The 24,240-nt window shown below is 60.3% G+C and overlaps 5 protein-coding genes and 1 long non-coding RNA gene across 9 annotated transcripts; 3 read left to right on the top strand and 3 right to left on the bottom strand.

Annotated features, from left to right (window-relative positions):
* Positions 1 to 5,652: 5,652 nt before the first annotated feature.
* Positions 5,653 to 6,604, bottom strand: LOC136047800 (pre-mRNA-splicing factor ATP-dependent RNA helicase DHX16-like). Its single transcript, XM_065735090.1, has 2 exons — positions 6,394 to 6,604; positions 5,653 to 5,877 (listed from the first exon to the last, which is right to left on the bottom strand). The coding sequence occupies exons 1-2, from the start codon at positions 6,595 to 6,597 to the stop codon at positions 5,653 to 5,655; spliced, it is 429 nt and encodes a 142-aa protein (XP_065591162.1). The 5' UTR covers positions 6,598 to 6,604.
* Positions 6,605 to 7,312: 708 nt separating this feature from the next.
* Positions 7,313 to 12,629, bottom strand: PPP1R18 (protein phosphatase 1 regulatory subunit 18). The gene is given in 8 exon segments (XM_065735089.1): positions 7,313 to 7,347; positions 7,719 to 7,812; positions 7,815 to 7,928; positions 9,111 to 9,812; positions 9,862 to 10,175; positions 10,850 to 11,204; positions 11,206 to 11,313; positions 12,577 to 12,629. Coding segments are annotated over 7 exon segments (1,704 nt in total). The 5' UTR covers positions 11,311 to 11,313; positions 12,577 to 12,629; the 3' UTR covers positions 7,313 to 7,327.
* A 2,236-nt stretch (positions 12,630 to 14,865) lies between these two features.
* LOC136047793 (keratin, type I cytoskeletal 9-like) lies at positions 14,866 to 17,758 on the top strand. Of its 2 annotated transcripts, XM_065735084.1 has the most exons (3): positions 14,866 to 15,288; positions 16,118 to 16,363; positions 17,469 to 17,758. In XM_065735084.1, the coding sequence occupies exons 1-3, from the start codon at positions 15,213 to 15,215 to the stop codon at positions 17,726 to 17,728; spliced, it is 582 nt and encodes a 193-aa protein (XP_065591156.1). In that variant the 5' UTR covers positions 14,866 to 15,212; the 3' UTR covers positions 17,729 to 17,758. The 2 variants fall into 2 exon arrangements, 1 of the variants encoding a protein (XP_065591156.1); XR_010622129.1 differs by lacking the exons at positions 14,866 to 15,288; positions 17,469 to 17,758 and adding an exon at positions 16,427 to 16,670 and having other exon boundaries at positions 15,765 to 16,363.
* LOC136047794 (uncharacterized) lies at positions 16,679 to 17,212 on the bottom strand. 3 transcript variants are annotated; one of them, XR_010622132.1, is made up of 4 exons: positions 16,968 to 17,212; positions 16,902 to 16,934; positions 16,804 to 16,836; positions 16,679 to 16,770 (listed from the first exon to the last, which is right to left on the bottom strand). It is a non-coding gene; the product is annotated as an uncharacterized LOC136047794 (long non-coding RNA). The 3 variants fall into 3 exon arrangements; XR_010622130.1 differs by having other exon boundaries at positions 16,679 to 16,836; positions 16,869 to 16,934; XR_010622131.1 differs by having other exon boundaries at positions 16,679 to 16,836.
* Positions 17,759 to 19,648: 1,890 nt separating the features above from the next.
* Positions 19,649 to 20,871, top strand: LOC136047798 (uncharacterized). Its single transcript, XM_065735087.1, has 2 exons — positions 19,649 to 19,820; positions 20,465 to 20,871. The coding sequence occupies exons 1-2, from the start codon at positions 19,754 to 19,756 to the stop codon at positions 20,869 to 20,871; spliced, it is 474 nt and encodes a 157-aa protein (XP_065591159.1). The 5' UTR covers positions 19,649 to 19,753.
* A 2,428-nt stretch (positions 20,872 to 23,299) lies between these two features.
* On the top strand, positions 23,300 to 23,989 carry LOC136047797 (histidine-rich glycoprotein-like). Its single transcript, XM_065735086.1, has one exon. The coding sequence runs from the start codon at positions 23,300 to 23,302 to the stop codon at positions 23,987 to 23,989; it is 690 nt and encodes a 229-aa protein (XP_065591158.1).
* Positions 23,990 to 24,240: the final 251 nt, after the last annotated feature.

Below are 24,240 nucleotides of genomic sequence, written 5' to 3'. Positions count from 1 at the left end.
CCCCAGCACCCCACAACCTCCCCCCCCACCCCCATCCCAGGACCCCCTCCCCCCTTTTCCCCCCGGACCTTTTCGGGTTCGGTGCCCTGCATCTGCACGGCGCTGACGAACTGGATCATCTCATCCTCCTCCAAGATGAAATCATAATCTCGGGGGGGGCCGACGCTGGGCGGCATCCCGCGCCCCAAAACGCAGCGCGGCCGCCCCCATACGTTCCTCCTCCCATCGGCGCTGCTCATCCCGTGGGGCCAAGCGCTCCTCTTCCGCTCCGGGATCCTCACGTTCCGGAATTTTCTATAGGGGATGGGGGGACACGAGACAAAACGAGGTAAAAATGGGGGATGCAGAACCCTAAAATATCCAAATTGGGGATTTTTGGGGGGGGCCCGAAGAGCCCCAGATCACTCTGAAGCCATATAAAATATGGGGTTTTCAGCTCCAATTCCTTCCCAGCAAGCATCGTGTATTTGGGATTTTCAGTCTGAATTCCTCCGAATCAGAAAGCAGTTGGGATTTTTCAGTCCCAAACCCCAAAGAAACCATCACGTATTTAGGGTTTTCAGCCCCAAGCCCTCCACAACCCGCATCCCTTTGGGATTTTCAGTCCCAAACCACCACGTATTTAGGATTTTCAATCCCAACCCCTCCAAAACCAACATCCCTTTGGGGTTTTCAGCCCCAAGCCCTCCAAAACCCGCATCCCTTTGGGATTTTCAGTCCCAAACCACCACATATTTAGGATTTTCAGCCCCAACCCCTCCAAAGCCCACATCCCTCTAGGATTTTCAGTCCCAAACCACCACCTATTTAGGATTCTCAGCCCCAACCCCCTCCAAAACCCACATCCCTTTGGGATTTTCAGTCCCAAACCACCATGTATTTAGGATTTTCAGTCCAAGGCCACCATGTATTTAGGATTTTCAGTCCCAAACCACCACGTATTTAGGATTTTCAGTCCCAAACCACACGTATTTAGGATTTTCAGTCCCAAACCACCACCTATTTAGGATTTTCAGCCCCAACCCCTCCAAAACCCGCATCCCTTTAGGATTTTCAGTCCCGAACCACCTTGTATTTAGGATTTTCAGTCCCAAACCACCACCTATTTAGGATTTTCAGTCCCAAACCACCACCTATTTAGGATTTTCAGTCCCAACCCCTCCAAAACCCACATCCCTTTGGGATTTTCAGTCCCAAACCACCACCTATTTAGGATTTTCAGCCCCAACCCCTCCAAAACCCACATCCCTTTGGGATTTTCAGTCCCGAACCACCACGTATTTAGGATTTTCAGTCCCAAACCACCACGTATTTAGGATTTTCAGTCCCAAACCACCACGTATTTAGGATTTTCAGTCCCAAACCACCACGTATTTAGGATTTTCAGTCCCAAACCACCACGTATTTAGGATTTTCAGCCCCAACCCCTCCAAAACCTGCATCCCTTTAGGATTTTCAGTCCCGAACCACCTTGTATTTAGGATTTTCAGTCCCAAACCACCACCTATTTAGGATTTTCAGCCCCAACCCCTCCAAAACCCGCATCCCTTCGGGATTTTCACCCCCACCCCCCCCCGTGAACCCCACCCAATCCTATTCCCCCCCTCCCCAGCCCCCATGCCCACCTTGTCCCGCGTCTCCTCGGGCATGTAGTACCGGTTGCTCTTCTCCAGCCTCTCCTTCTCCCCCGCCCGCTTGTACTCCCGCGCCAGATCCCGCACCCTCCTCTTGTACTCGAGCTCCGGCGCTCGGAGTTCGTCAGCGTCTCTTCCCCGAAAAGATATTCCTCGTCGGCGATCTCCGCTTCCAGTTCCTCCAGTTTGTCCCTCTCCCTTTGGCCAAGTATTCCCGGCGGGATTTTTTTCGGAGCTCGGGGACCTGGGGATTGAGTGGCATTGAGTGGGGTTTTTTTTTGGGGGGTGGGGAGAGTCATTGGAGTGGGATTTAGGATGAGTGGGGTTCGGTTGGGTGTTGGAGTTTGGGAACTCAGGGATGGATTGGATTTAGGGTTTGGGGATCCATTGGAGTGGGATTTAGGATGAGTGGGGTTTGGTTGGGTGTCAAGAGCTCAGGAACACAGGGATGGATTGGATTTAGGGTTTGGGGGATCCACTGGAGTGGGATTTAGGATTAGTGGGGTTTGGTTGGGTGTCAAGAGCTCAGGAACACAGGGATGGATTGGATTTAGGGTTTGGGGGATCCATTGGAGTGGGATTTAGGATTAGTGGGGTTCGGTTGGGTGTTGGAGTTTGGGAACTCAGGGATGGATTGGATTTAGGGTTTGGGGGATCCATTGGAGTGGGATTTAGGATTAGTGGGGTTCGGTTGGTGTCAGAGCTCAGGAACACAGGGATGGATTGGATTTAGGGTTTGGGGGATCCACTGGAGTGGGATTTAGGATTAGTGGGGTTTGGTTGGGTGTCAAGAGCTCAGGAACACAGGGATGGATTGGATTTAGGGTTTGGGGGATCCATTGGAGTGGGATTTAGGATGAGTGGGGTTCGGTTGGGTGTTGGAGTTTGGGAACTCAGGGATGGATTGGATTTAGGGTTTGGGGGATCCAATGGAGTGGGATTTAGGATTAGTGGGGTTCGGTTGGGTGTCAGAGCTCAGGAACACAGGGATGGATTGGATTTAGGGTTTTGGGGATCCATTGGAGTGGGATTTAGGATGAGTGGGGTTCCGTTGGGTGTTGGAGTTTGGGAACTCAGGGATGGATTGGATTTAGGGTTTGGGGGATCCATTGGAGTGGGATTTAGGATTAGTGGGGTTCGGTTGGGTGTTGGAGTTTGGGAACTCAGGGATGGATTGGATTTAGGGTTTGGGGGATCCATTGGAGTGAGATTTAGGATTAGTGGGGTTCGGTTGGGTCTCAGCTCACCATGGTTTTTTGGTCTTCTTCAGCAACTTTGAGGCGTTTTTGGGCTTCTTCGTAGGCCTGGGAATGGGGAGAGAAATGGGGTGAGATCCCAAATCCCAACCACAGACCTCCAAATCTGACCCAAACATCCCTAAATCCCATCCAGGATTCCCAACTCTCACCCAGAGTCCCCTGTCCCAATCAGAGACCCCTCAAACCCCATCCAGAAGACTCAAATCCCACCCAGGAACCCCTAAATCCCACCCAGAAGACCCAATCCCAACCAGAAACCCCTCAAATCCCACCCAAGCACCCCTAAATCCCACCCAGAAGACCCAATCCCAACCAGAAACCCCTCAAATCCCATCCAAGCACCCCTAAATCCCATCCAGAAGACCCAATCCCAACCAGAAACCCCTCAAATCCCATCCAAGGGCCTCTAAATCCCACCCAAGGACCCCTAAGTCCCGTCCTTATCTCACTCAGGAGCTCCAGCCCCAACCGGAGACCCCAAATCCCATCCATGAGCCTCAATCCCAACCAGAGAACCCCAAAACCCTATTATAAACCCCACCTAAAAACCCCAAACCCCAATCACGACCTATCAATCCCATCTGGGAGCATCTACGACCTCAAGTTCCACCTAAGGACCCCCCCCCGGTCCCATCCCAATCTCACCCAGGATACCCCAGGCCCACACGGGGACCCCAAATCCCACCCAGGGACCCCGAATCCCATCCAGGGACCCCAAAATGTCTTGGGATCCCCCAGGACCTTGGCGTCGGGGCGGGTGAGAACGTTGCGCGTGCGATCGCGGTCGCGGCGCCGGAGACGTTCAGCGAAGGCATCGCGTTCCTCCAGGTCCCGGAGGCGTTCACGTTCCGACGCTTCCCATTCCGCTTCCGGTTCCTCAGAGGGCTCCGGAGCTCTGAGGGGATATTTTGGGGTGCTCAAAATACAAAGGGGAACCCCAAAATGTAAGGAGAAGCGCGGACACCTTTGCCACTACGCGTGCTCGAAGGAGGAGGACCCCGATGATATGTAGGAAGCCAACGGGAGCGCATCGACCCAGAGAAACCCAACAGGAATCTGATAACCAACGGGAACCCCATAACCAAGCGGTCCCAGAAAACCCAAAGAAGAGCCCCAATAACTCAGAGGAATCCCAATAATCCACAAGAAATTGAAAGGAATCCAAAGACCAAAAGGATCCCAACAGGAACCTGAAAGAACCCCAAAAAGAAAAACAGACCCACGGAGAACCCAATAAGAGCAGCAAACCCAACGTGACCCCAAGAACCAAGAGGATCTCAGGAACCAAGAGACCCCAACACTATCCCAATAAACAAGGCGAAACCAACAGAGCCCCATAACCAACATGACCCCAATGACCAAGGGAACCCAATAACCAACGTGAAGCCAACACGACCCCAATGACCAAGGGAACCCCAATAACCAACGTGAAGCCAACACGACCCCAATGATCAAGGGAACCCCAATAACCAATGCGAAGCCAACATGACCCCAATAACCAAGAGAACCCCAATAACCAACACGAAGACAACGCAACCCCAATAACCAACAGAAACCCAATAACCAAGACGAAGCCCACACGACCCCAATAACCAACAGAACCCCAATAACCAACACGAAGACAACGCAACCCCAATAACCAACAGAACCCCAATAACCAACACGAAGCCAACACAACCCCAATAACCAAGAGAACCCCAATAACCAACACGAAGCCAACACAACCCCAATAACCAAGAGAACCCCAATAACCAACACGAAGACAACGCAACCCCAATAACCAACAGAACCCCAATAACCAACACGAAGCCAACACAACCCCAATAACCAACAGAACCCCAATAACCAACACGAAGACAACACAACCCCAATAACCAAAAGAATCTCAATAACCAAGTTGAAACCATCAGAGCCCAATAACCAAGACGACCCCAATAATCAAGACGACCCCAATAACCAAGACAAAGCCAACATGACCCCAATAACCAACAGAACCCCAATAACCAAGACGAAGCCAACACGACCCCAATAACCAAGAGAACCCCAATAACCAACACGAAGACAACACGACCCCAATAACCAACAGAACCCCAATAACCAACACGAAGACAACACGACCCCAATAACCAACAGAACCCCAATAACCAACACGAAGACAACGCAACCCCAATAACCAACAGAACCCCAATAACCAACACGAAGACAACGCAACCCCAATAACCAACAGAACCCCAATAACCAACATGAAGACAACACGACCCCAATAACCAACAGAACCCCAATAACCAACACGAAGCCAACACGACCCCAATAACCAACAGAACCCCAATAACCAACACGAAGACAACACGACCCCAATAACCAACACGAAGACAACGCAACCCCAATAACCAACAGAACCCCAATAACCAACACGAAGCCAACACAACCCCAATAACCAAGAGAACCCCAATAACCAACACGAAGACAACACGACCCCAATAACCAACAGAACCCCAATAACCAACACAAAGACAACACGACCCCAATAACCAACACGAAGACAACACAACCCCAATAACCAACACGAAGACAACACAACCCCAATAACCAACACGAAGACAACACAACCCCAATAACCAACACGAAGACAACACAACCCCAATAACCAAGAGAACCCCAATAACCAAGACAAAGCCAACACGACCCCAATGAGCCCGAGAGGATCCTGACACCCACACTGACCCCAATCCCCGGGCTGATCCCAATCCCCACCCCACTCACGGCGCTGGCGACGGTGCGGGGCTGTCGTTCTCGGGCGACTCGGAGCGTCGGCGTCGCAGATGGCGGCGGCGGTGGTGTGGGGCGGGGGAGGGGCCGGACCCCCCTCCATCATCATCATCGTCGCTCTCCACGGGGCGGTACCCACGACTGCGGCGCTGCAGCTCCAACGCCGCTCGCTCGGCCGCGCGACCCGGAGGTTCCTTGGGGGGGTCACGGGGTACCTGGGGGGGTGGGAGGTGGGGGGCTTCGCTTAGCCACGCCCCCTTTTGATTTGCCATGCCATCTGATTGACCACGCCCTTTTGAATGCACCCCCCCCCCCCCCCACCCCCACTTTGAATGGCCAATAGCCGGTGGGAATGCAATATCAATTCCCAACACCCCCCTTCTCGACCCCCACCCCATTTATTGACAAGCCCCGCCCCCCTCATAAAAACCCCGCCCATCTCCAAGCCCCACCCCCTCCCCTATAAACAGCGCTTGCATTCTTACAGGTCACGCCCCCTGTCTGTCACTACCGTCCCACCAATCCCACGAGCCCCTCCCCCATTTTTAAGCCACGCCTTTCTCGACCCCGACCACCGAGGCCCCGCCCACATCCTTTAGCCCCGCCCCCTCCCCAAAGACCCCACTCCGAAGCCCCCCGCCACACAGCCCCTCCCATTCCCATCGGAAGCCGGCTCAACCAAGACCCGCCCTCACCCCGGAAGCCCCGCCCCCCTCCTGCGGCCTGCCCACCTTCCCCCACAGCTCCCGCGCGAACTCCTGCACGCGCGGCTCCTCCACCCGCAGCGCCTCCGTCTCCCCCAGCCGCTCCAGCAGCTCTTCCACGCTGCGGCTCCTTCGCGCCAGGGCCACCAGGAAAGCGGGGACGTGGCGGCCGCTCATCCCCAGCAACTCCTGCAGCTCCCCCGACACCCATCGCTCTAGCGCGGCCGCCATCTTCCCACTTCCGGCCGCCGCGCCGTTCCCACTTCCTGTCTCTGGGCCACGCTAAACCCGCCCACTACGCATGCGCACTTCCCTCCCCGCCCCCCCCTCCTTCCCCCCCAAAAAGCGAAACTGTAAGACGCGAACCCGACCGCAACGTCACCGTCACTCTCAAACGGACTTTGGGTTTTATTGGCGTTTTGCACGGGACGGCGCCTCCCAAGCGCCTCCTCCTTTACGGCAGGAGGCCGCAGGCTTTCGTTTCTATGGCAACGCAGGCTGCCCTCCGCCGCCATTTTGTCCTCACCCCCAGCCCCCTGTAACAGCGCGAAGCCCCGCCCCCTTCTCGTAGCCCCGCCCCCTTCTCGTAGCCCCGCCCCTTCGCGCCCACCCCCACCCCTTCCATTCATTAATACTGCATCACGGTACCCCCATCCCAACCCCCCCCCCCCCCAAAAAAAATACTGGCGTCTCCCCCTATCAAAAGCCCGTTAATTAGGACCTAAAAACTTCATTAAGGAAAAAACCGCTGCTAAAAAAGAAAGCTACAAAACGTGTGTGTGTGTGGGTGGGGGGGGGGGGTTATAAAAATGGCCCCTGTCCCCCCCTTCCCCATTATCTGCCTGTGTCCATGGTGGGGGGGAGAGGTATGGGGGCTGGGGGGGGTCGTAGGAGGAGGGGAGGGGTGGGGGTGTCATCTGCTGTGCCACCTCCCTCCCCCCCCACCCCCCATGGGTCCGGGTCACCGGCGACAGGATTCATCTGTGGGGGGGGGGGAGGGGAAAAATGGGGGTCAGTGCTAGAAAACCCCATAGCAACCCACTGAGGACCCTCTCCCCCTCCCCAAAAAAACCCAAGATCCCCCCAGCATCACCCCCAAAGCCCCCCAAGACCCCAAGCGGCCCCTCGACCCCTCCCAAATTCCTCAGGACCCCCCCCCCCACGACCTCCCATGACCCCCAAAATGGTCCCTCAAACCTCCCCCCACCCAAAATGCCTCGGGACCCCCCCCAAGACCCCCAGAGGACACAATGACCCCCCCCTCAGGCCACCCAAATGACCCCCCCCCCCCCCCAGAATGAATCAGGACACCTGCAGACCACCTTCCCCCCCCCAAGGACCCCTCCACTCACCCACGAGCAGAGCGCGTGCCCGCAGCCCCCCCTGCAGCCCCCGCCCCGGGGGGGGCTCCTCCTCCTCCTCGTCTTCATCGGGGGCGGTGGGGGGACCTGGGGAGGGGGTGTGGGGTTCGTCGGGGGGGGGTCCCCACGCTGCCAGCACCGCCCCCTCCGAGGGGTACGAGAAGGTGCGCTCAGGTCCCGCTCCGAGAACCAGATCTTCAGCTGGGGGGGGGACAGAGGGACATGGGGACAAGTGTGGGGATGGGGACACCATAGGGATAGGGACAACATAAGGATGGGGACACCATGGAGATGGGGACACCATGGGGACACCATAAGGGATGGGGACATCACAGGGACACCATGGGGATGAGGAAACCATAGGGATGGGGACACCATGGGGACACCGTAGGGATGGGGACACCATGGGGTCACCATAAGGGATGGGGTCATCATAGGGATGGGGACACCATAGGGATGGGGACACCATGGGGACACTGTAGGATGGGGACACCATGGGGTCACCATAAGGGATGGGGTCATCATAGGGATGGGGACACCATAGGGATGGGGACATTATGGGGTCATCATGGGGATGGGGACACTATGGGGTCACCTTCGCCCCCATGGGGACAGCAGATGTCACAGGGCCCCATGGGGACACCGCGGTGACCCCGTGCCCCTATGGCACGGGACCAACAGGCCCACGTGTCCCCCCAACTCCGTGGGGGGTTCCCATGGCAATTAATCCCCTCAGGGCTTAATCGCAATTAGCGGAGGATATTAACGAGTCCGTGGGGGGATGAGGGGGGGGATGGGACAGGAAGGAGAGGCGGGGGGGACACACGTGTCCCCTCCCTGCCACCACCGCAACCGCTTCCTTCTCCCCTCCCCCCCCATCCCCCCCCCCCTCTGATTTGGGTTCCTGTTTTTTTTTTTGGGGGGGTGGAAAAGGATAGTGGGTAATATTGGGGGGTGGGGGGAGGGGGGACATAAAGATGGGGAGGGGGGGTGTCCGGGAGGTGACAGGGATGGGGACAAGAAGGGGGACAAGAGATGGAGACGAGGGATGGAGAGAGGGACAAAAGTTGGGGACAGGGGACACGGAAGGGGGGAAAGGATGGGGACAGGGGCCAAAAATTGGGGACATGGGACACAGAAGGGGACAAAGACTGGGGACAGGGGACATGGAAAGGGACAAAGATTGGGGACAGGGGACAAAAAGTGGGGACAGGGGACACGGATGGCAACTGAAGACGCAGGTGGAGGTACATCGCGGGGATGGGGACGCAGGGCGGGGATGGGGACACCCAGGAGGACCTCAGGGGACACGAGGGGACAGGAAGGAACATGGGGGGGGACCCAAGGGGACAGGAGGGGACACGGGGGGACGTGGTGACGCACCTTCTTGCGGTGGGGGTCGTTCTTGGCCAGACAGGAGCGGGACAGCGCCAGGTACCCCCCGATGACCTGGATCTCCTCAGCTGTGGGGTATCGCTTCTTGGGGGGCCCCGGGTTGGGGACGGGGACGGGGCGGGGTCGGTGGTGACACCGCCGGGGACCCCCCCTCGGCACCCACCCCGCGCCGGGGCCGCACGGTGATGGTGTTCCCACTGCGCCGTTGGAGGGCTGGGTGGGCCAGGGGGGGTGCGGCATCACGGCGGGGAGCCCCACGCATGGCCGCCGCCCCACTGGACCCCCCGGGGGTGGGCCGTCCCCGGGGCCGCCCTCGGAACGCCCCTGGGTGGGAGATGTCACCGGTGTCACTGCGTCGGAGGAAGGTGGTGGTGTGGGTGACGGTGACGTCGCGGCTGTTGAGGGCGGGGTCATTGTTGGGGGTGGTGCGGCGGTTGGGGGGGTCGTGGTTGGCGGTGACGTGGCCGTGGGTGGCATCTTGGTGGCCGTTGGTGACACGGTTGGCGGTGATGAGGCTGACAGTGACGTGGTTGGCGGTGACGTGGTCATTGGTGGCATCTTGGTGGCCGTTGGTGACACGGTTGATGGTGACGCGGCTGATGGTGACGTGGTTGGCGGTGACGTGGTCATTGGTGGCATCTTGGTGGCCGTTGGTGACACGGTTGATGGTGATGTGGTTGGCAGTGACATCTTGGCCACCACCGGTGTCACAGTTGGCAGTGACATGGCTGAGGGTGACACAGTTGGTAGTGTGGTGGTTGGTGATGCCGCAGTTGACGGTGTCATCGTTGATGGTGACACGGTTGACGGTGACATGGTTGGCAGTGTTGTGGTTGACGACACCACGGTTGACGGTGTCATCGTTGATGGTGACGCGGTTGACGATGTCACGGTCATCGATGGCGTCATGGCCACCGTGCATGACGGCGACGTGGTTGACAGTGTCACGGCCGATGACGTCACAGCTGTTGGTGGCACTGTGGCCACCACTGGTGTCATGGCAGACGGTGTCATCATTGTTGGTGACATCTTGCTCACCGCAGCCACCGAAGCCTTCGTGGCCACCAGAGGTGTCACAGTGGTCGGTCCCTCAGCTGTCCCCATGCCCTCGTGGCCACCAGCTGTCCCCCCCCGTGTCCCCTCAGCTGTCCCCTGTCCCTTCCATCCCCTCACCATCTCCCTGACAGTCCCGCGGCCATCAGTTGTCCCCAAACTCTTGCTGGGGCTTTGGCCATCGGTTGTCCCCGAGCTGGTGGCCGACGCATGGCTCTTGGCCATCCGGTGTGCTTCGGTCACCTGCTGTCCCTCCGCTGTCCCCTCCCCCTTGGCTGACCCCGGGCTGGTGGCCGACCCACAGCTCCTCGTTGTCCTACAGCCCTCGGCTGTCCCTTGACCCTCCGCTGTTCCCAGGTCCTTCGTTGCCCCCACGCCATCGGCTGTCCCCTGTCCCTCTACTGTCCCCACGGCCTTGACAGACCCCCACCCCTTGGCCGTCACCAGACCCCTCACCCCCGTGTCTCAGCCGTCCCGTCCTTCATCATCCCCAGGGTGGGGCCACCCTTTCCCGTGTCCCTCAGCCCCCCGCAGCCCCTTCCATCGCCCCCAACCCATCTACCAACCCCCTCCCCTTCCCATCCTCCCACCCTCCCCCATCCTCTCCCCCTCCCCCATCCCAACCCCCTCAGCGTCACCCCCCGTTGTCCCCTCGCTGGCCCCCACCCGCTCACCCAACCGTTGGCCAACGTCTCCCACCCTTCCACCCTTCCCCATCCCATCCTCGCCTCCCGTCCCCACACCGTCCTCTCTTTGGGGACCCCCTCCGGGTTGGGGGCTCTCGGGGAGCCCCTCGGTGCTGAGCGATCGGGCGGGGGGCGGCCGGGGGGCAAAGCGGCTCAGCAGACGACTGACGCGACCCCGTGGGGGTTCGGCGGTTCCGCAGCGCTCCAAACCTTCGGCGCTACGGCTCAACCCCGGGGACAACGTCACCGGCGGCGGTGTCCCCGTCGTGGGACCCCCCCCCACCCCGACCCCAGTCCCCGCCTTTGCCCGACGCCGTTCCAGCAGTTCCCGTTTCCAGGGGGGGCAGTTGGGCCGCCCGATCCCGTTGTTCCCGTTCCCGACGTCGCGCCGCTTCTTCCTCGCGTCGGCGACGTTCCAGGAGTTGGAGTTTCCAGCCCGGCACCGCCATCGCCTACGGTGGGAAGGGACGCTGGGGACATTGAGGGCACCCAAGATTTTGGGGTTGACGCCAGGAATGGTGGGGGGAAAAACAAGGATGGGGATTTTGGGGGGGGGTCACCGGGGAGAGGTGGGAAGAGAAGGGATGGAGATATTGGGGTCATCAGGGGTGGGGACGCCAAGTTTGGGGACATCATGGATTGAGGGGGACAGCAGGGATGGGGACACCAAGGATGGGGACTGGGGACACCAGGGATGGGGGGACAATGAGGGATGGGGATTTGGGACACCGGTGTTGGTGAGGACACCAGGGATGGGGTATGGGAACACCAGGAATAGTAGGGACCAAGGATGGCGAATGGGGACACCGTGGATGGGGGGGGACAACCAAGGATGGGGATTTGGGGACACTGGTGTTGGTGGGGACACCAGGGATGGGGTATGGGGACAGCAGGGATGGGGGGGGACAGCAGGTTTGGGGATTTGGGGGACACCAGGGATGGGAGGGACCAAGGTTGGGGACTGGGGGCACCAGGGATGGGGGGGACACCAGGGATGGGGATTTGGGGACACTGTGGATGATGGGGACAAGAGGGATGGGGACCTGGGGACACCAGGAGTGCTGTGAAGACCAGGGATGGAGATATTGGGGTCACCAGGGTTGGGGTCACCAAGTCTGGGGACGTTGGGGACACCAGGGATGGGGGGGACACCAAGGATGGGGATGTTGGGGACACCAGGGATGGGGGGGACACCAAGGATGGGAACTGGGGACACCAGGGATGGAGGGGACAGCAGGGATGTGGATTTGGGGACACCAGGGATGGGGGGGACACCAGTGGGGTATGGGGACACCATAGAGGAGTGGGGACACCAGGGATTGTGGAGGGGGGGGGGGGCCACAACAGGGATGGGGACAGGGGGACACTGGGAACAGTGGACAATGGGGACAAAGGCCACCAGGGATGGGGACAAAGGCCACCAAGGATGGGGACAGTGGACGGGAGGAGCTGCGCTGGGGGGGGGGACACACAGACACGCGGGGGGGGGGGGGGGACACAGTGGGACCACCCATAACCCCACCCGGGCAATGGGAATGGGAGGAGTGTGAATGCGTATGGAGGGGAGGGGGGGGGTCCCCAAAACCGCATCCCACAGAGAACCGCGCGGAACGTGGGGGGGGGGGGGGGGCACCCCAAAAGCCCCCCCACCGTCCCCCCCACACCCCTAAATTCCCCCCTCTCCTTAAATCCCCCCCCCTCCGTTCTTTACTCACTTCGGGACGCGGCGATCGCGGCGCTCCGACGGCGGCTTTGGTTGTAGGGTGGGAGGGGGGGGGGGCAGAGAAAAGCGGCTTTTCCCACGGGGGGGGGGATTTCCCGAGCACTCCACCCCCCCCCCCCCCCCCTTTCTTCCCCGTCTCCTTTCGCTTTATTTGGGGGGGGAGGTGGTGAAAAAAGTGATTTTTAACGATTTCTTTTTCGGAAGGGGGGGGGGGGGGCGGTGTTGGTTTTCTTTTTTTTTTTAAGGGGGGGGGGAGGGGTTAACGCCCAAAATGTATCCGGAAGACAAAAGGACGGGGAGGGGGGGGCGAGGGGGGGCGGAGGGGTGGGGGGGGCATCCGGAGAGCGGATGGACGGGGGGGGGGGGGGAGGAAGGGGATTCCCGGCCCCCCCCTCCCCCCCCGGGGCTTTGGGGCCTTTTCGGGGTGTGTCCCCCCCCTCCCACCCGCCACTTTTTTAGGGCTCTTTTTGGTTTGGTTGTTTTTTTTTTTTGGGGGGGGGGGGGGGAGGTCTTTGTGTGCGGAAAAGGGGAAAGAAAAAAAGGGGGGGAGGGGAAGGAGGAAGGGAAGGGGGGGCGGGGCTTGGGGGGGGGTGGTGTTATGGTAGGGTCGCCCCATTCCTTCCCCCCCCCCCCCTCCTCCTTACGCCCCCCCCCCTTCCGGACCTCCTCAACAGCGCCACCGTGAGGAGATGGGGGGGAGGAGCACTTCCGTGGAGGGGGGGGGGCCATTGGGTTTCTTCTTCCCCCCCCCCCCCCCCCCAACCCCTCCCACCCCCCCCACCAAGATCTCCCCCATCCCTATTTGGGACCTTCTAGACCCTCATTCCCCTCCCCATCCCCCCCCCCCCCCGCAAAATCCCACTGCCCCCTCTCCCATTCCCCCCATTAAACCCCCCCCATTCTCCCCCCACGACCCCCCCACTCCACATTGACCCCCCCAAAACCTCTCTATCCCCCCATTGGGCCCTCCCATTCCGCCCAATAAACCCCCCATTCCCCGCCACGACCCCCTTGTTCCCCATTGACCCCCACCAGAACCCCCCCCATGGACTCCCAGACCCCCCAGGACCCCCCCAAAACCCAACTGGCCCCCAATTCCCCCCCCCGTAAGAACCCCAATCCCCATTGACCCCACCAAACCCCCCACTGACCCCTAGCCCCCCCAAAACCCCACTGCCCCCCCATTGCTCCCCCCATTCACCTTCCCACTCCCCTTTGACCCCCACCAGAACCCCCTAGGACCCCCCCAAAACCCCACACTTCCCCCCCCCCCTCCCCATCCCCCCCCCAACCCCAACCCCGGGTGGAGCAGGGCGGGGCCACCTCCTCCCATCCCATAATAACCCACTTCCGGGGGGACCTGAAGCGTCGGCCCCGCCCGCAGTGACCAAAATGGGGGGAGGGGGGGAGGGGAGGGGGGGGGGGGAAAACGCATGGGGGACAATCGGGCGTCACTGTCCCCACCCGCCCCGGGGGTGGCCATGGCGTCACTGTGGGGAGCGGCCACATGGCCTCAATCCGGGGGGGGGGGACACGGGCACGGTGTCCCCAACGTGTCCCCAAAGTGTCCCCCATGGGACATGGGCACAGTGTCCCCAAGTTGTCCCCAATGTGTCCCCCATGGGTCATGGTGTCCCCAGTGTGACCCCAAATTGAACGTGGTGTCCCCAGGGTGTCCCAATGGCATTTGGTGTCACTCAGATGTCCCCAAGTGGGACATGGCCATGCGTTGTCCCCAAGATGTCCCCAAGTGGTCCATGGCCATGCGGTGTCCCCAAGATGTCCCCAAGTGGGACGTGAACACTCAATGTCCCCAAGTGGTCCATGGCCACGCGATGTCCCCAAGATGTCCCCAAGTGTGACAAATGGCCTTGAGATGTCCCCAAGTGGTCCATGGCCATGTGGTGTCCCCAAGATGTCCCCAAGTGTGACAAATGGCCTTGAGATGTCCCCAAGTGGTCCATGGTCATGCAGTGTCCCCAAGATGTCCCCAAGTGGTCCATGGCCATGAGGTGTCCCCAAGATGTCCCCAAGTGGTCCATGGCCACGCGGTGTCCTCAAGATGTCCCCAAGTGGGACGTGGACACTCAAAGTCCCCAAGTGGTCCCTGGCCATGTGGTGTCCCCAAGATGTTCCCAAGATGTCCCCAAGTGGTCCATGGCCACGCGGTGTCCCCAAGATGTCCCCAAGTGGGACGTGGACACTCAATGTCCCCAAGTGGTCCATGGCCACGTGGTGTCCCCAAGATGTCCCCAAGTGGGACGTGGACACTCAATGTCCCCAAGTGGTCCATGGCCACGCGGTGCCCCCAAGATGTCCCCAGGTGGGACATAGACACTCGATGTCCCTAAATGGGACACGGCCACTCGATGTCCCCCAAAATGGGACACGGGCACGTGGTGTCCCTGAGCTGTCCCCAGTGGGACGTGTGCACTGGGGTGACATTGAGCTGTCCCCACGGGTGACCCTGCCCTGTCCCAAGCGGGTCAATGCGGTGACTCAGGGTTTAGTGAGGCGGGGCCGTCCCCATATCCCCGGTGTCCCCCTCCCCGGGTGGTGGCACTGGGCCGCCCCACCCATCCCAGTCCCTATTTAAGGTCGGTCCCCTCTGTCCCCGCTGTGTCCCCGATGTCCCCAGCCATGGCCGCTCCCTGGCTGTCGTCGGCCCTCGGGGTCCTCCTGCTGCTGTGTGGGCAGCTGCCAGGTGGGTGCTGGGGAAACTGGGAGGGACTGGGAGGGACTGGGGCGGGGAATGGGAGGGATTGGGAGGGACTGGGGGAGACTGGAGGGGACTGGGGCGGGGAATGGGAGGGATTGGGAGGGACTGGGGAGACTGGAGGGGACTGGGGCGGGGAATGGGAGGGATTGGGAGGGACTGGGGGCACTGGGAGGGACTGGGGTGGGGAATGGGAAGGATTGGGGATGGACTGGGGGGAGACTGGGAGGGACTGGGGGAGGACTGGAGGGGAATGGGAGGGATTGGGAGGGACTGGGGGAGACTGGAGGGGTCTGGGGGAGACTGGAGGGGACTGGGGGAGACTGGAGGGGACTGGGGTGGGGAATGGGAGGGACTGGGATGGACTGGGGGAGACTGGAGGGGACTGGGAGGGACTGGGGTGGGGAATGGGAGGGACTGGGGAGACTGGAGAGGACTGGGAGGAATTGGGGTGAAGCCTGGGATGAAATAGGGCGGACTGGGTGAGACCAGGAAGAGGTGGGATGGACTGGGAAGGGGACTGGGAGGGGCTGAGAGCGTACTGGGAGGGGCCAGGAAGGAGTGGGATGGAGACTGGGACATACTGGGATGGACTGGGATGGAGTCTGGGTTGAACTGAGATGAAATGGGATAGGCGGGGTCAGATGGGGGTGGACTGGGACGAAGTGCAACAGACTGGGATGAAATGGAATGGACACTGGGATAAACTGGGACAAACTGGGACAGGCTGGGGTGGACTGGGGCCAACAGGGATGAAATGGGATGAACTGGAACGAACTGGGACAGACTGGGACGGGCTCCCCATCCCCCAATCCAGGCACTGCTGCCGACTGCGACTCGGGATCCCGCCTGACCCCACTGATGGCCGGGGTGGATCCCTGCAAGGAACCCGCGGGATTCCTCAGCCCCCAACTTGGGGGGGACGATGGGGGACCCCCTGGAGGAGGAGAGGGATCCTATGACGGACCGGGATCCTATGGGGGCGGACAGGGATCCTACGGGGGCAGCTCAGGATCCTATGGGGGCGGACCAGGATCCTACAGCGGATCGGGATCCCACAGCGGTGGATCGGGATCCTACGGTGGCTCAGGATCCTATGGCAGCAGCTCGGGATCCTATGGGAGAGGACAGGGATCCTATGGGGGTGGACAGGGATCCTATGGGGGTGGATCGGGATCCTATGGGGGCGGACCCGGAGCATCCCCAGGACGAGGAAGCGGATCGGGATCCTACGTGTCGCCGGAATCCAGTGGAGGCAAACCGGGATTATATGGAAGCCGACCGGGATCCCAAGGGATGGATCGGGATCTTTTGTCTCCCCGGAATCCGGTGGGCCGCCGGGATCCTATGGACTTCTGCCCTATGGATTGGAGAGACCTCAAGGGGGAAGTGGGTCAGGAAGACCTGGATCCCAAGGAGGATTGGGATCAGGAAGACCTGGATCCCAAGGAGGATCGGGATCAGGGAGACCTGGATCCCAGGGGGGAAGTGGATCAGGAAGACCTGGATCCCAAGGAGGATCGGGATCAGGGAGACCTGGATCCAGGGGGGAAGTGGATCAGGAAGACCTGGATCCCAAGGAGGATTGGGATCAGGAAGACCTGGATCCCAAGGAGGGTTAGGATCGGGAAGACCTGGGTCCCAAGGGGGAAGTGGATCGGGAAGACCTGGATCCCAAGGAGGATTGGGATCAGGAAGACCTGGATCCCAAGGAGGGTTAGGATCGGGAAGACCTGGGTCCCAAGGGGGAAGTGGATCGGGAAGACCTGGATCCCAAGGAGGATCAGGAAGACCTGGATCCCAAGGAGGGTTAGGATCAGGAAGACCTGGATCCCAAGGGGGATCAGGATCAGGGAGACCTGGGTCCCAAGGGGGGAGTGGATCCCAAGGAGGCAGCGGATCGGGGTCCTATGGGGGATCAGGCTCCTATGGAGGCAGCTCAGGATCCTATGGGCTCCCCGAGTCCTATGGGGATGATTCAGGATCTTATGGGGGATCGGGATCCTATGGGGGTGGACCAGGCTCCTATGGAGGCAGCTCAGGATCCTACGGAGAAGACTCAGGATCTTATGGGGGATTAGGATCCTATGGAGGATCAGGGTCTTCTGGAGGCGGATCAGGATCCTATGGGGGATCGGGATCCTATGGAGGATCGGGGTCTTCTGGAGGCGGATCGGGATCCTATGGGGGATCGGGATCCTATGGAAGTGGATCGGGCTCCTCTGGTGGATCCCTGCGCCCCGTGTACAAGAACCCCGGGATCCCTTTTGTGCCGGGGCTGCGGGATCCAGCCCGGATCGGGGGTTACATCCCCATCCGTCGCGGTCCCAATGCGGGATCCACCTACAGCTCCGGGACCGGGTCCTACGGATCGGGATCCGGTGGCAGATCGGGGCCAGAGTCGGGCTGTGGGGGCTGTGACAAATAGGGGACAGCGCTGTCAACCCCCCTCCCCCCTCATCCCGATCCCAATAAAGTCCATACAGCGTGGTGCCGTCCTTGTCCCTGTCCCCATGGCCACACGTGTCACCAAACGTGTCCCCATGGCCACACGTGTCCCAACACGTCCCCACGTGTCCCCACGTGTCACAGCACTGGCTGAGCTGGTCGGGCCGGTCTGCGCCCACACTTGGGGATGGGGACATTGGGGACATCGGGATGGGGACAACCACAGGGGCAGGGATGGGGACATTTGGGGGGGACAACCACAAGGACAGGGATGGGGACACTGGACACAATGGGGATGGGGATATTGGGATGGGGACAATCACAGGGGAAGGGATGGGGACATTTTGGGGGGGACAACCACAAGGACAGGGATGGGGACACTGGAAACAATGGGGATGGGGACACTGGGATGGGGACAATAGGGACAATGGGGATGGGGACAACCACAGGGGCAGGGATGGGGACACTGGAAACAATGGGGATGGGGACATTGGGATGGGGACAATAGGGACAATGGGGATGGGGACAACCACAGGGGCAGGGATGGGGACATTTGGGGTGGGGACAACCACAAGGACAGGGATGGGGACGTTGGATCAATGGGGATGGGGACATTGTGGGGACAGTTGGATGGGGACATTGGGGACATTGGGGTGGGGACACCCTCAAGGACAGGGATGGGGACATTTGGATGAAGACTTTGGGGACATTGGATGGGGGCACCCGTGGGGATGGGGTCACTGGGGACTGAATGAGGACCTCGGGGACGGAATGGGGACAGTGGCACTGGGAGTGGGATGGGAATGCTGGGGCAGGGCCGGGGCCGCCCACGGGGACATCGAGGCCACCCAGGGCGGGGATGGGTGACACGGGAGAGGTGGCACCGAAACTGGCCCGGGGTGGAGGGACGGGAGGGGGGGTGACACTTGGGGGACGAGGATGTGGGGATGGTGTGGACCCACAGGGAGTACTATGGTCCCATAGGGACCAATACGGACCCACGGAGACCAGTATAAACCTGTGGGAACCAGTAGGAGACCCAAAGAGACCGGTATGGAGTGATAAGGAACGGGACGGCCCCATAAGAAACAGTTTGACCCCAATGGGATGAATGCGTTCCCAACGGGACCGTTGTGTCCCCAACAGGACCAGTCTGTCTCCAGTGGGACCAGTATGACCCCAATGGGACCAGTATGCCCCAATGGGACCACTCTGACCCCAATAGGACCACAGTGGGACCACTCTGACCCCAATAGGACTACAGGGGGACCAGTATGCCCCCAATGGGACCAATATGACCCCAATAAGACCACAGTAGGACCATTATGACCCCAATGAGACCAGTATGCCCCCAATGGGACCACTCTGACCCCAATAGGACTACAGGGGGACCAGTATGCCCCCAATGGGACCACTATGATCCCAATAGGACTACAGTGGGACCATTATGACCCCAATGGGACCACAGTGGACCAGTATGCCCCCAATGGGACCACAGTGGGACCACTATGAACCCAATAGGACTACAGTGGGACCAGTATGTCCCCAATAGGACAACAGTGGGACCATTATGACCCCAATGGGACCAGTATGACCCCAATAGGACTGCAGTGGGACCAGTATGACCCCAATAGGACCACAGTGGGACCAGTATGTCCCCAATGGGACCAGTATGCCCCCAATAGGACTACAGTAGGACCACTATGGCCCCAATAGGACAACACTGGGGCTACTGTGACCCCAATAGGACTACAGTGGGACCAGTATGTCCCCAATGGGACCACTATGACCCCAATAGGACAACAGTGGGACCAGTATGTCCCCAGTGGGACCACTCTGACCCCAATAGGACCAACCTATTCCCAGCAGGTCCCCGTCCCCACCCTACTGTGGGCGGCCGCGCCTGGGTTGGGTCGAAAGCGCGGGCGGCGGTGACACACCCCACCCGGCCATAAAACTGTCCCTCCCAGTGCTCCCAGTGCTCCCAGTGTGCCCGACAGCACCCATGGGTGCCACCAGGACCATCGGCGTCCTGCTCGGCCTGCTCGCCCTGCTCCGTCCCCACGGGATCGGTAGGTGACCGGTCTCCAAACTGGTTTGGGATATCAGGGAGGTGGGTCCCCAAATTGGGATGGGGTGGGGATGTAGGGATGTGGGGACATGGGGACGCTGGGACGTGGGGATACGGGGTCCCCAAATCGATTTGGGATGGGGACGTGGTTCTCCAAAGTGGGATGGGATGGGGACATAGGGACAAGGGGATATGGGGACATGGGGACATGGGGACATGGGGATATGGGTCCCCAAACTGGGATGGGATTGGGGACATGGGGACATGGGGATGTTGAGATGTGGGTCCCCAAACTGGGATGGGATTGGGGATATGGGGACGTAGGGACAATGGGACAAGGGTCCCCAGACTGTAATAGGATTGGGGACATGGGGATTTGGGGATGTGGGTCCCCAAACTGGGATGGGACTGGGGATATGGGGACACAGGGACAGGTGGATGTGGGTCCCCAAAACTGGGATGGTATTGGGGACATGTGGATGTGGGTCCCCAAACTGGGATGGGACTGGGGATATGGGGACACAGGGACACGTGGATGTGGGTCCCCAAAACTGGGATGGGATTGGGGACATATGGGGTTGTGGGGACACGGGGGACATGCTCGAGGACAGACATGACGTCCCCCTTTGTCCCCCCCCCCTCCAGGTGTCACCGCCCGCACGCTGCCCGTCCCCGTCACCGTCCCCATCCCCACCACCGCCCCCGTCCCCGTCACCGTGCCCACCCCCATCCCCGACATCGTCCCCACTGCCACCGCTGTCCCCACGGCTGCCGCTGTCCCCGACCTCATGGAGGAGGAGGAGGAGGAAGAGGAGGAAGAGGAGGTGGAGGTGGAGGAGGATGAAGGCCACGCGCCGTCCCCTCTGGAGCGCCTCTCCCGGCGCCGCGACCCCGATGTCCCCAAATCCCTCCTGGAGACTTCACCCGAGCCACGTAACCTCCTGTCACCGTCACCGTCACCGTCACCGTCACCGTCACCGTCACCCGCTGGTGGTCCCGTGCTGCCCCTCCTGGCGGGTGCTGTCCCCTGCGTTGCCCCCCGGGATCCCTAAAGTGGGGGGTGGTCTCTGCTCCGGTGTCACCGTTGTCACCCTGAGGTCACCGTTGTCACCCTGAGGTCACTGTTGTCACCCGAGTGGCATTGTTGTCACCCGTTGGTGTCACTGTTGTCACCCTGAGGTCACCATTGCCACCTCGATGTCACTGTTGTCACCCCCAGTGTCATTGTTGTCACCCTAGTGGCACTGTTGTCACCGTTGGTGTCACCGTTGTCACCCCGATGTCACTGTTGTCAGCCCAGTGTCATTGTTGTCACCCTAGTGGCATTGTTGCCACCTGTTGGTGTCACTGTTGTCACTCTGAGGTCACCATTGCCACCCCGATGTCACTGTTGTCATCTTCAGTGTCACTGTTGTCACCCGAGTGGCATTGTTGCCACCTGTTGGTGTCACTGTTGTCATTCTGAGGTCACTATTGTCACCCCAATGTCACTGTTGTCATCCTCAGTGTCACTGTTGTAATCGTTGGTGACACTGTTGCCACCCTGAGGTCATCACTGTCACCCTAGTGGCATTGTTGTCACCCACTGGTGTCACCGTTGTCACCCCCAGTGTCATCATTGTCACCATAGTGGCACTGTTGTCATCCTGATGTCACCATTGTCACCTCCAATATCATCACTGTCACCCTAGTGGCAGTGTTGTCACCCATTGGTGTCACTGTTGTCACCCCGAGGTCACCCTAGTGTCACTGCTGTCACCCTCAGTGTCATCATTGTCACCTGACGGTGTCATTGTTGTCACCCGGATCTCACTGATGTCACTCGGTGACATCACATGTCCTCCTCGGTGTCACCACTGTCACCCCGAGTCTGCTGCTGTCACCCACTGTTGTCACCCGTTGATGACGTCATTGTCACCCGTTGGTGTCACTGTTGTCACCCCCACCCCCAATCTGTGCTCAATAAATGCTGCAGCCCCACACAGTGCCCCACTGTGTGTGTGGGGGGAGGGACATGGGGTCCTATGGGGTCGGGCTATAGGGTCCTGGAAGGGATGAGTTGTAGGGTCCTATAGGGATGGAACCAATATGGGATGAGCTATAGGGTCCTGGAAGGGATGAGTTTTAGGGTCCTATAGGGTTTGAGCTATGGGAACCTGTGGGGGTTGGGCTATAGGGTTCTGGAAGGGATGAGACATAGGGTCCTGGAAGGGATGAGCTGTAGGGTCCTATAGGGGATGGGCTGTGGGAACCTATATGGGAAGGGCTATAGGGTCCTGGAAGGGATGAGTAGCAGGGTCCTATAGGGGTCAGGCTATAGGGTCCTGGAAGGGATGAGTTGTAGGGTCCTATAGGGGACACGTTGTAGGGTCCTAGAGGGGACGGTCTTTGAGATCCTATAGGGGGTCACCTAGTATGGGCAAGGTATAGGGGGCTGGGGAGGTTGGCTGGGCTGTAGGGGCCGTGCTATAGGGCCCGGATCTATAGGGCAGGGCTATAGGGGCTGGGCTATAGGCCTCAGGGCTATAGGGCCGGGCTATAGGGGCCGCGGGGCGGCCCTGACTCATTCTCATCCGCGTCCCCGGGACCGGCTGAGCCGGTGGGGCCGGATCCTGCCCCATAGCGGTGGGGGGGGAGGGGGGCAAGGTATGGGGTTGGCCCCCACCCCCAGGGCTGCTATAAGAATCCAGTGCTCCCAGTGCTCCCAGTGCTCCCAGTGCTCCCAGTGCTGCCAGCGCCAGGTGAGATGGGATGGGGTGGGTGTCAGTGGGGGGCTCTGTAGGGCTGTGTCATTGGCACTGGGGGGCACTGGGGGGCACTGGGATATACTGGGTGGGTTCCAGTGCTTCATGGCTGGGGGGCACTGGGGGGCACTGGGATGTACTGGGTGGGTTCCAGTGCTTCATTACTGGGGGGCACTGGGATATACTGGGGGCACAATCCGTGTTTCACTACTGGGGATATTGGGGAACACTGGGGTGGTCCCAGTGCTTTGCCAGCAAGGGGAACTGGTGGGACTGGAGGGCACTGGGAGGGGTCCCAGAAGTGGTGTTCCCATAACTGGAGGTGGGGGGGGGGCACTGGGGGGCACTGGGGGGCACTGGTTGCCACTGGGGACACTGGAAAGTCCGTGGCTGGGGTGGGGGGAAGGGAGGTGTGGGCAGTGGGAACAATGGGGACAGTGGGGACACTGGGGCATCCCAGACCCCCCCCGACCCCTCTCTTCCCCTCCCCCTCCCAGTATGACAGAGCCACGCCCCCCCAAACCGGAGCCCCCCCCTGAGCCCCCCAGGCCCCCCCAGCCTGATGACCCCTACCCACCCGAAATCCCTGTGGCCCCATGGCCCCCCCTGCCCGAATGGGACGAGGACAACAACGATGGGGACAAGGAGAAGAGTGGGGACAAACCTCCCCCTGATGCGGGGGGACATGGGGGGACATCGGGGACACAGAGCGGACGCTGACCCCAAAAGAGCCACCATGGACCCCACGGGTGTCCTCAAGAAGTGCCACCACCATCCCGGTCCCAAAGACCCTACAGATGTCCCCAAGAAGTGCCACCACCATCCTCATCCCGAAGACCCCACAGATGTCCCCAAGAAGTGCCACCACCATCCTGATCCTGAAGACCCCACAGATGTCCCCAAGAAGTGCCACCACCATCCTCATCCCGAAGACCCCACAGATGTCCCCAAGAAGTGCCACCACCATCCTGATCCCGAAGACCCTACAGATGTCCCCAAGAAGTGCCACCACCATTCTGGTCCCGAAGACCCCACAGATGTCCCCAAGAAGTGCCACCACCATTCTGGACCCGGAGACCCTACAGATGTCCCCAAGAAGTGCCACCACCATCCCGGTCCCGAAGACCCTACAGATGTCCCCAAGAAGTGCCACCACCATCCTGATCCCGAAGACCCCACAGATGTCCCCAAGAAGTGCCACCACCATCCTGATCCCGAAGACCCCATGGATGTCCCCAAGAAGTGCCACCACCATTCTGGACCTGGAGACCCTACAGATGTCCCCAAGAAGTGCCACCACCATCCTGATCCCGAAGACCCCATGGATGTCCCCAAGAAGTGCCACCACCATTCTGGCCCCGAAGACCCCACAGATGTCCCCAAGAAGTGCCACCACCATCCTCTCCCCGCAGATGTCCCCAATTAAAGTCCTTCCCCTGCTCCCACTCTCGTGGCACGGTGACCATGGGGACAAAGAGCGACGCTGCTTCCGCTTTTAATGGGGAAACGGGGACACAACAGCAGAGCTGTGGGTACAGAGAGGGGTGGGGACGTGGGGAAGGGGACACGGGGACAGCACGGGGACACGGGGACAGCACGGGGACACGGGGACAGCACGGGGACACGGCGACGCGATGAAGGCCGGCGCTACTCGTCCTCCTCCGGCTATTCCCAACC

This window comes from Cyrtonyx montezumae, unplaced genomic scaffold (assembly GCF_038088225.1).
Source record: "Cyrtonyx montezumae isolate F1298 unplaced genomic scaffold, pur_monq_1.0 scaffold_186, whole genome shotgun sequence".
Lineage (NCBI taxonomy): Eukaryota > Metazoa > Chordata > Aves > Galliformes > Odontophoridae > Cyrtonyx > Cyrtonyx montezumae.
The sequence above is the reverse complement of the archived record's forward strand: the minus strand, read 5'-3'. Positions and strand labels throughout refer to the sequence as shown.